At 33.2% G+C, this 11,415-nt stretch overlaps 1 protein-coding gene and 1 long non-coding RNA gene across 4 annotated transcripts; both read left to right on the top strand.

Moving 5' to 3' along the window:
• The first annotated feature begins 3,402 nt into the window (after positions 1-3,402).
• Positions 3,403-5,732, top strand: LOC133805818 (zinc finger BED domain-containing protein RICESLEEPER 3-like). Its single transcript, XM_062243968.1, has 4 exons — positions 3,403-4,343; positions 4,534-5,053; positions 5,148-5,313; positions 5,665-5,732. The coding sequence occupies exons 1-4, from the start codon at positions 3,403-3,405 to the stop codon at positions 5,730-5,732; spliced, it is 1,695 nt and encodes a 564-aa protein (XP_062099952.1).
• Positions 5,733-6,669: 937 nt separating this feature from the next.
• On the top strand, positions 6,670-11,071 carry LOC133804700 (uncharacterized). 3 transcript variants are annotated; one of them, XR_009878585.1, is made up of 5 exons: positions 6,670-6,875; positions 8,555-8,792; positions 9,745-9,894; positions 9,983-10,104; positions 10,713-11,071. It is a non-coding gene; the product is annotated as an uncharacterized LOC133804700 (long non-coding RNA). The 3 variants fall into 3 exon arrangements; XR_009878584.1 differs by having other exon boundaries at positions 9,983-10,186; XR_009878583.1 differs by lacking the exon at positions 10,713-11,071 and having other exon boundaries at positions 9,983-10,300.
• The last annotated feature ends 344 nt before the right edge of the window (positions 11,072-11,415 follow it).

The raw sequence follows: 11,415 nt of genomic DNA, 5'->3' as shown, positions 1-11,415 counted from the left end.
TTTTTTGTCTCTATATTTACTGATTGGAGCAAATAATACCTATCTATATTATAAATTCTTTACCACTTGGCATACTCAAACTGATCATTCACTAAAGCATCTATTGGTGGTTCATCGATTAGTGGTGTTTTAACAGCTTCCATCAAATTCTCTCTTAACAATAATATATCAATATCATGTCTCCAAAATACTATATTTTCATCATTAAGTTTAACTACTACATTGCAATCATTTTCAGACATTTTAACTGAAAATAAATAAAATACAACAATATTATTATTTGAAAAATATCAATTATTTGGAAAGTAAACATGATGCATGAATACAACAATTAAAACACATAAATAAACATTTACTATTCCACGATAAAACTACCCAACAAATAAAGTGTCGTCTTAGGGTTGGTCAAGTTAAATTCAGATAGCTTATAAGAAAATCTTATCTTTATAATTTAAAACTTAAAATAACTATTTATTTTCTCTTTTAAATATAAAGTACCGCTGGTTTGTTCAAGATGCATTTATCCACCGCAAAAGCTTAATTGCATCTTTGTAAGTGTAACCCATTATTTCATAATTCATGACTTAACTTAGAGAGTGTCGCCTTAGGGTCGGTTAATCCTAAAATACATCACTCCTTCCTATCTTTGTAAGAATCCAACCTTGGTATTAATATGTCTAGAAACCTTCCTTGGAGGGACGAAGACAAAGCTGCCTCAAGGCCCTATTCATATTTCATGGTATTGTACTAATAATGGAGACCATAGGTCACATTGAGATGTTCACCTTCTCCCACTTACTATTTTGGATTAAATGTGTTTTATTAAACTAATCAATTAATTCCAAATTAATTACTAGTTTATTAATAACCTTGTGAATGTAATTAATTACAAAATACATTTATAATTATAAAAAAGTATGTTTCCATAGTTAATGTGATCTAGATAATTACCCATTACATTCTTCTAACTTTACTAAAATGCTTTTTACAAAAAGTTGATTATATTAAAGGCCTATAAATCTATTGCCTTTATTATGGTGTGAGTTACCAAGTTTTAACTAATTTAATACTTAGTTGTTTACATGCAATTGATTTCTCCAAAACAATTCATATAAACAAATAGGACAATCCTTAATAATCATGTTTCTAAAAGATGCATGATTAATGAGAACTATGTGGGGCTTCATGAATGACATGTAATTGACTAATGCATGATCATGTATCAATCAAACATTAATGAACATTTATTTAAATAAATACAATAAATAAACAAACAAACAATAAATGATGAACCGAGTACTTTTGGGTATTTCTAAATTTACAATCTTTTAAAAAATAGAAATAAGATTTCAAAAGTAGCCTATGACTTGTTTTCAAGACTCCAAGAATGCTTCTCCTCTCTTTTAGGCTTTCTTGCAAATATTTAGAGAATTTGTTAGACCCACCTAATTAATTAGAAACTAACTTTCCAGTTAATTTATTTAATTAAAACTAAATTTTAATTAAATAACTATTTATGTCATCTTTCTAATTTAGTTGAATTTAAATAATTAAATAATCAAATTCAAATATTTATTTAAACTTAAGACAAAATCTTAACTAACTAAAAGATATTTTATTTTCTTAATAAAAATAAAAGAAGATAATTAAAATTTTAAATTCAAATAATTTAAAATTAACTAATAAATGATAATGGCACAATATTAGGATCTAACTTGGGCACCAAGAACAATGCCCTAGGTCACTAGGGCCGGCAGCATGGAGGAGCCTCTAGGGCTCGGCATGGTGCGGCTGGGTGGCTGAGGAGCCGCAGGTGCTGCGCACGCATGGAGCAAGAGCCCGGCCAAGGCATGCGCGCATGTGCTGCACTCGCGAGGGGCGCGGTGCAGCAGCGAGCCACGGGGCCGCGGCTGGGCAGGTAGCAACCAAGCATGGTGCGAGCACAGCTGCAGATAGGGCTGGGCATTTTTTAGATTGGGCTGACCAAACCAGGCAACCCAACCCGGAATTGGGCCGACCAGGCTGAACAAGAGCATGCCGAAGCCCATTCGGCCCTTGAAGGTGCAACCCAAAGTCAAACGGGTCGGTCACAACCCAATGGATTCCTAACCCAATATACCCAACCCGGACCGACCCACCCTAATACGAAACCTTAAAAATCTAATACATAATACATATTACATATCACATTTAAGCCTTTCTCCCTTCTCTTCTCTACAGCTACACCACTCCATCAAGTTACTATTATTGTTGTCTATCTAGTCTCCAGAGGCGAAGCTCATGGCGGCTCCAGGCAACAAAACTCTCCTCGAATGCTCCACCACTCCATCTCCAGGCGAAGCTCACGGCGGCTCCTCGACTGCTCCACCACTCCATCCTCGACTGCTGTTGGTGATTGCTCATGGAGGCTTCAGGCGACCAAGAGCACGGTGCTCCTCCAGGTAGGTAGGCGGTTGACAGAGGTGGAGTCTCCACCGTGAGGTCACACACGGATTAACCACCAACCTGAGGTATATATATTATGTATTATATGAATATATATATATATATACTACAAATATATATATATATATATTAGTATATATATATAACTAAGTAACGTATTATATATTATACTCAGTATTATATATATTATAAGTATATATATGAGTATTATATTATATTATATATAAGTATTATATATATATATTATAAGTATATATATAAAACTAACTAACTCAGTATATATTATTAACTTTTGTAATTTGTATTATTATTTTGATTTGGTCAAACTAACTAAAAAAGCTTTGTTATATTCTGTCATGTGATTTTGTTTATTAATATTGTTAATTATATTTTATATTATTGCTAAACTATGTTATTTTTATACACTAGGAGGATCTGATTGGTACTGTCAAAGCCTAAAGAAATAGGAGAAATATTGTTATCAAAGTGTTAAATCTCAAGAAATAAGTATATTTTTTCTATAATTATTTGATTAATGGTGTTTTGATGATGATTCACGAACATATTGGTTGCTGAAATTGTTTGCTAAAAAAATAAGTTAATGCTAAAATATGTGATTATCTGTGCATATTTGTCATATTTTAAAACTGATTATTTGTTAAGTGCTAAAATAAGTGTTAAATATTATGATATTTGCTCAAAAAAGTTATGAAATAATTGAATATGTCGTTTGGACTTGTGATTATAATTTTTTATTTGCTCAAAACCATATAAGTGCTGAAATGTTTTGATATTTGCTCAAATAAATTAGTACTGAAATAATTGAATATTTTGTTTGGAATTGTTGTTTATTTTTAGTTGCTCAAAATCATATAAGTGCTGAAATATTTTGATATTTGCTTAAATAAATTAGTGATGAAATAAGTTATTGTTTTTAATATGTGTAATGTAGGAGTGATGGACAAGTTTCTTAGCCCAACTTCCACCCAACTAGGTGAAGTGCATGATGTCGTAGACACCACCCCAAACACTACCCCAAAACCCACTCCAAACACTACTCCTATTGATCTTAAGTCACCTAAAAAAGAAGCCAATGGTGAACCACCCACAATTAGGAAAAAGCCTACTAGGAACTCTAGAGTTTGGGATCACTTTACAAAAGTGAAGGATGGGAATCCAAACAATCCTAGATGCACTTGTAACTATTGTGGGAAAGACTATGCTCATGATAGTAGGAGAGTTGGAACAAGTAGTTTATGGGCACATTTGAAAAATCAATGTAAGAAGTATCCTTATAGGGTGGCTGATAAAAAACATAAATTGCTTAGCTTTCAAAGTGGTAGTGATGGTGGGGGAAATTTGTTGGCTATGACCTTTAATAAGGAGGGATGTCGGAAAGCCTTAGCTAAGTTTGTGGTGAAGGATGAGCAAGCCTTTAGTGTTGTAGAGGGTGAAGGCTTTAAAGAGTTTGTTCAGGAGTTGCAACCAAAATTTGTTATCCCTAGTAGAAGGAATGTGACTAGGGATATATATCAATTTTTTTGTGAAGAGGGGGTTAAATTAAAGGAAGAGTTAACTAGAGATGGGCAAAGGGTATGCTTAGCCACTGATTGTTGGAATTCTTCCACCCAAATGACTTATATGTGTCTCACTGCACATTATGTTGACAGTGATTGGCAATTGCAAAAAAAAATTATAAATTTTTGTCAAATTTCCAATCACAAAGGAGAGACAATCGGTAAGGTGATTGAGGCTTGTTTGCTGGGTTGGGGAATAGAAAAAGTTTTTGCTATGATTGTTGATAATGCATCAGCTAATGATGTGGTTGTTGGTTTTGTGAAGAGGATGGTGAATGCATGGAATGGATCTGTTCTTGACGACAAGTTCATGCATTTAAGGTGTGGTGCGTACATATAGTCAATCTAATTGTGAATGAGGGGTTGAATGACATGCATGATTCAATCGCTGCCATTCGCAATTGTGTAAGATACATTCAGTCGTCTTCTGCAAGGTTGCTAAAATTCAAGACTTGTGTGGATAGGGAAAGAATTGATTACAAGGGGGGTTGGTTTTAGATGTGCCTACAAGGTGGAACTCCACTTTCATGATGTTAGATGTGGCTCTTAAATTTGAAAAAGCTTTTGCAAGATATGAGGAGGAAGATGACAAATTTTTGAGTTTCTTCGTGGACAATGAACATGGGAAGAAGAGGGTTGGGCCGCCAACTTCTAGTGATAGGGAGAGTGCTACTATATTTGTCGAATTTGTCTCAACTTTTTATGAAATTACTCTAAAGTTTAGTGGCACATTGCATGTAACGTCTAACAATTTATATCATGAGATTTATAAGATTCATACACAATGGAGTGACTTAGCTAGTAGTAGTGATCCTTTGTATGAAAAATATTGCAGCAGTGCAGAGAACATTAATCCCATGTTGTTTTTGGCTGTTGTGCTTGATCCAAGATACAAGTTGAAGTATTTGAAGTACTGTTTTGAGACTGTTTATGATGCTGGAACTATTGCCAAGATTGTTGTCAAGGTGGAACAAATCCTTCAACGACTGTACAATTCTTATCATGTTGAGGGTGAGAGCGATGGTGACAAGGTTAGTTGCTGGTTTTTTTATTTATTATGATTTGTTTATATATGTTATTGTATTCTAGCCCTAACTTTGCGTTTCTTTTTGTTTATATGTTTAGGTAAGTAAAAGTGACTCACCACCAAAGGGTGGTGCCAAAGAAACTATTAGGAGGAGGTTATTGGAAAATTATTTGCAACAACAACAGATGTTTGTGACTAAGAAAATGAATGATGTTGATAAGTACTTGACTGAAGAAACTATCAATCCAATGACTTCCTCATTTGGTATCCTACTTTGGTGGAAGGATAATTCTCAAAAGTTTATGATTATGTCTATGATTGCTAAATATGTCTTGCTATACATGTGTCTACTGTGGCTTCTGAATCTGTCTTTAGTACTAGGTGATATATTTTAGACTCATTTAGGAGTTCTTTGAGCCCAAAAATGGAGGCACTAGTTTGCACTTAAAATTGGTTGAAGGGGAGTCATAAAGGGATTCAAACAATGTAGTATTTGGATGATATACAAGCTTATGAGTTTCTTGAAGAAGGTAAACAAAATGACTTCTTAATAATGTCCATACTTTATTGTTATTTATTTTCAATAAGTGTTTAAATTTGGTTTTTGAATTATAGACAACAAACTTAAGGACAAAGCGACAACAAAAGAGAAGACCAATGCACTCATCGCCGTTGTTCATTGATGGATTCAAGCTTTTTTTACTCTGTTTAAATCTCTATGAACTATCTACTTAGTTTTATGTATGATTGTAATGATTTTAAGACTTGTGTTTCGAATTTGGATGACTGTAATATTTGAGTTGTTAAGTACTAACTAGTAGTAGAAACTACTAAGACATTATTTTCCTTATTTTAGATTTTAATTTGATCATCTTTTCTACATTATTGTTTAGATTTTGAATAGATTTTTTTAAATGGGTTATAACCCAACCCAACCTAACCTTTAATGTAATTAGTAGGGTTGGGTTATATATTAAAAATGTTTTAAATGGGTTAGAATTCTCTAGGCCAATGTAATTGAGTTGGCTCATTCAAACACCCCCAACCTGACCAACCCAACCCATGCACAGCTCTAGCTGCAGAGGCTCGGGCCTGTGCTTGCGCGCACGTGGCTGGAGAGGGCTCAGGTCACTGGCTTGGTTGGTGGCTTGGGTCCTCCTTTTCTTTGTGTGTAGATTTTTTAAAATTACATATTTCAAAAATAAAATTTACAAAAAAATCATATGCCATTTATGGCTTATACAAGATTTAGAAACCCAAATTCCTAACCCAATAGCTTCATATAATTAACAATCCATCATTAAACCATACATTAAAAAAAAATATCCACCCATTCAACATACATATAACCAATGCAAGAAACCCACACACTATTAATATATATATGTGTGTGTGTGTGCAGGCTGCTCTGGTACCAATTATTGGTATTAAATTATCAAATCAAAGTTGTGTAGCGCAATATATAGAACAATTTAATAAATATTAATAATACCAACCATGATTGGTGGAAATAGACAATTTTTATTGTGTATTTTGCACAATAACCTACTTTCAAAACAATTTAACTAAGTCGCCTCTTTTTTAAATAAGGTTGTATAATTTTACCCCTCCACCCTTTCATTTACTTCGAGAGAAAAAAGCCTAAAACACAAATCCTTCTCCTTCACGGTCACTCACGCACGGCTCCTTCTCCTTCACGGCGGCTCCTTCTCCTTCACGGTCACTCACGGCGGCTCCTTCACGCACGGCTCCTTCTCCTTCAGGGTCACTCACGGCGACGCAGCTCGGCTCATCACTGGCCTCCTCTGCTCACGGCGCCGACCCAGGTATGCGACCCATCCCTCCACCTCGTCTCTATGTTCTCTCACTGACCCGAGCCACCCATCCCTCCCTTTCCTTTGTTCTCTATTTTACCCGACCTTCATCTTCTCCCTCACTCACGGCAAGCCACCCGACCCTACTCTTCTCCTCCTTCAGTCACTCTTCTCCCTCCCTCCCGTCTCTCTATATATGTGTGTTTATGTATTTTTTTTTTTAATTTATGTTTTGTTTTCCTAAGTGCATATAATAGATAAGAGAGAACCGATCAATCAAGAGAGATAAAAGTACTAGTAAAAGAAAATCCTTGGCAGCCAAAAAGAAATATACAAGAACAAGGTTGATGCAAAATGTTTGATAAAATGACTGAGAGAAGCATAGTATTAGATCGGTTGTCAAAAGACTAACGAGGCACATATTAATTTCCTCCATTGACTAATGATGGTGATATATGTATATATATATATATATACCCAGATTTTCAATACACATATACAATAAAGAAGGTTACTCAATTAGGAAATGATCATAATATATGATTAAGATGATGATGATGATGAAGATGATGAAGGTGACTTTACGCTTGTTCTGTCTTGTTCTTATTCTCTTCCAATATCCCTCCTTTGCTCAATGCGGTCCCTCATCGTATGTCTTTGTTCTATTTAGAAAATTAACCAATTTATTGTAATTGTAATTAATCCATAAGATCATATAGTGATTTAAATATTATTATTGTGTTCGACAAAATTAATAGTTCAACATGAATATATATATATACATTCATCTTTATTTTGTTAAGAACTAATATGTGATCACTCTTAAGTTTGCGTTATTAATGTCTGATTTCTTCTTTCCAACAATTATAATATGATATGTTTTGACCACTACTTTCAAACCCTTCGAGTTGCTTTATATATATAGATTTTATCATCAAGTTTTTTCCATGTAGAAAGGTTGTCCTCACTTCCATTTTATTCAACTCAAGATCAAATCTAGCTACCCTTGAGATTATATATAATTCAGATCGATTAAAGTTTGCTTAACCATATAAGAAAATATTCATGTTAAGGTGATCACATTTTGGAGCATGATGGCCAGGGCACTTTTCTTGAGTGTCGAAAAATCCAATCCTGTCTAATAGAATTATATTCATTCTCTTTGCTAGGCCGTTCTGTTGAAGTGTACTTGTACTTGCTATTGTATAGTGCCTTCCAATACCTTCCTTGCTACAATAATCATTGAACTTCTTCAAGCAAAATTCTAAGCTTTTTGATTCTCTTAATTTTTTACATATTTGTATTAAGTCAGTTTCTTAACCAATTGAATTACAGATAGACCCTTATCATTAAAGTCTACTGTTACATAATAAGGATAATGTTTTCTGAACTAATATTTTCTTAAATGATATTATTTGCAAATGAAACTTATTTTAATAAATTATTTATAAAACGAAAACAAAGTATCGAGTGTGTTAAAAAAATAAAGATTTTCCAAAAAAATTATTAATATTGACTATTGTTCTCTCCAAAATAATATATTAAAATTTTTAATTTTACTAATTACTCTTTATAATAAGATTTTTTTTGTTAGTTGTAAATTGTTTGTCTCATTTTTTTTAATAGGTATTTAGTTTTGGACTGTCAAATTGTAAATTACTTATCTCAGGTCTTGCTGAATATTTTTACAGGAAGTATTATTACAAGAAAAATGATGTCCGGATGTTCAAGCACTTCATTAGTGGCATCTCCTAAAAATCAATCAATAAAAGAAGTAACCTAAAAGTCTCTAATGACATTGTCCTCTCCAACTCAAGCAATAGAAGAAGCAATTAGAAAGTCTCCACAGAAATCATCTTCTCTTCCAATACATGCAAGAGAAAGAGACATGAAAAATATTCATTGAAACCATCATCGCTATTGTCTAAGGTATATAAATAAATAATAGAATGATATCATTGTTGGATAAGTAAGAATAAGAATATAATTGATTCATAATGTTATAATTTTACTGGTGAAATCTTTAGACATACTATTACTAAGACCGATATTGATGGAGAATGAGCATTTTACAAGTCGTGTATCTGTAGCCTATAGAATACAAGTGTTGAGGAATATACGATCACTACTTTGTTATGAAGATTTGGAAGCATTCACAGCTTCTTGTTTTGGTCATCTTCTTAAACTAATTGATCTAGCGAAGAGTAGTGGACAGTTGATACATTTTCTTTTACAGAAGCGGGTACAAACTAATAAAGAAAATGAGTTGTGGTTTGATATTGATAGTTAGCCTGTTAGGTTTTCAATGCACGAGTTTGCATTGATTAGTGGCTTTAATTGCGGAAAATCCAATGGCCCAAACTTGAGTAGTCTAAGAAAGGGTAATAGGCTAAAAAAAGAGTATTGGAGGGATGTAGAAGCACACATTATTCTTAAAGATTTGGAAACTATATTTGTGGATATGAGTGAAGAAAATCTAGCAAGGGAGTTGAAAAAAAAGAAGAAATGTATAAAGAAAAATCGGGATTATTTAAGACTTGCTTTGCTTTATTGTTTGGAAGGAGTAGTGCTTGGACATAAGCTTACACAACCTATAGGGGAGGAAAACATGAATATTGTTGAGGACTTGGATGTCTTTAACAAATATCCATGGGGTAAGTTATGTTATAATCTCACATTAGATAGTTTGAAGACAAATTTGAAGAAAAAGTTTGTTAAGTACCAAAATAAGGTTGGTGAGAAAAAAAGCAAAGAATCATACAAATTATATGGTTTTCCTTATATTGTTCAGGTTAGTTGTTTAATATATTTGAATGAATTTAAACATTAGTATCTTGTCTTTAGTTTGTCTATTTATCTCTTTTGATTTTTGGTTTTTTAGGTTTGGATTTATGAAGCAATATATTTACTTGGAAATTTATTTGCAAACCAAAAAGAAGGAAATGCAACTCCTCGTTGCTTACATTGGGAAGCAAAAGAGCCCAAATACAAAGAAGAGATTAGTCAGGCATTGAAGCATATTCATAGAAAAGTATGTCAAGATGACCATTCTGGTGATGTGTGAATTTAATTTTAATATGGGTAAGGTAAATTTAAGTCGTTATTTGTTTGTTTGACAGATTGACGTACATAATATCCTCCATGCATCTGAGTTAGAGAAGTGTCAACCATACATGAAGGATTTTGAGTTATTGAATGATAAAGTCGATGACTTGATTGATACCTTTGTTAAAATCTTAAGGTTTGCAATCCTGTTTTGAGTGAATACAATTAATCTAGTGTACGTACCAGGATTAGACTTTTGGACCATGTACAAGTAAGAGGTGAGTTTTGGATAACTGTTTGCTACTGAACCCCTTATAAATTCAAGTGCGCACGCTCTTGCCTTCCATGCCTTCCAATAACTACACTTTACACCAAGATTCTTGTTCATCTCATTAACTATATGTGCTAGATTTGGACATTTTTTTACACCTTCATATCTCGCTATCAAGTGCTTTCCAATAATAGAACAAGTTGCTTGCCAATGATGATTTTGTCGCATTTCTAAAGAACAAGTGTGTTCATTACAATGCTTGCGAATAACAAACAAACCTGTTGCATATGCATTTGTCGCACGAATTCTCCACTTACAATTGGGGTCAACACAAACCAAAACCAATAATTTCTTATTTGATTTTTTCACTTTGAATTCAAAGTTTCGTCGTATAGCAAGCGTGTATTCTTTCATCTTCAACTCTCTCTTATCCACAAAATATTGACCAACACAAAAAACATTTGTATCAATACTTGTTGCATTTGAGCTTGGTGTACTACTAACATGACTTCTTTCATTACAATGATCACTAGGGATACACGAGGAAGTGGTAAATGGCTATCTTCAAGAGTGTGAGGTGCAGAACTAGCATCAAGAACATTACATATGTATGCATCGTCAAAGTAATCATCAAAAGTTTTATTTTCAGGACATGGGACATTCAAATTTACCTCAACAAAACCATCATCAATATTGTTTCTTTCCCCCTCTTCATCGTCACTATCTTTGTCATCATCATCATCGTTGTCGTTGTCGTTGTCATCATCTAAATCAACATTGTTATCATTGTTTAAACCAGTATCATCAAAATCATCATCAATAGAAATATTTGCAATAGAATCAACATTTGTAATAGAATCAATATTAGTAACAAGTTTATCCTTAAAGAGCATATTTTCCATCTTCTTGATCAAACCCACACATAATGGAACCAAATCACACTCTTGCCATGTAAAGAAACTAATAATGTCTCTACTATTTTTTATTGCAATTGGCTCAATCTTCACCATTGTCGTTATCTTGTAAGTTAATTCTATATCGAAGAGGTTGCGATTGATTTCGGTAACTTCATAAATATGTTCAACTAACTCCTCATAAGTTAGGTTAGTTTGTACAAAACTTGATCTTGATTGTGAGCCATTTGAAATCCATTTCCACAAGTTCTCGTTCTTTTTCCACATTCCATCACATAATATTACAAAAAATTTTAATGACATTTGAAAAACATAATACAAT

This window comes from Humulus lupulus, chromosome X, assembly GCF_963169125.1.
Source record: "Humulus lupulus chromosome X, drHumLupu1.1, whole genome shotgun sequence".
Lineage (NCBI taxonomy): Eukaryota > Viridiplantae > Streptophyta > Magnoliopsida > Rosales > Cannabaceae > Humulus > Humulus lupulus.
Note: the sequence above shows the minus strand (reverse complement) of the source record. Positions and strands in the feature narration are given on the sequence as shown.

Excerpts from the sequence above, each read along its gene's own strand:
- LOC133805818 (XM_062243968.1), top strand. The coding sequence starts at position 3,403 with ATGGACAAGTTTCTTAGCCCAACTTCCACCCAACTAGGTGAAGTGCAT. Across the intron at positions 4,344-4,533 it reads GACAAGTTCATGCATTTAAG|GTGGAACTCCACTTTCATGA; the intron begins GTGTGGTGCGTA and ends TGTGCCTACAAG. Across the intron at positions 5,314-5,664 it reads TCCAATGACTTCCTCATTTG|ACAACAAACTTAAGGACAAA; the intron begins GTATCCTACTTT and ends TTTGAATTATAG.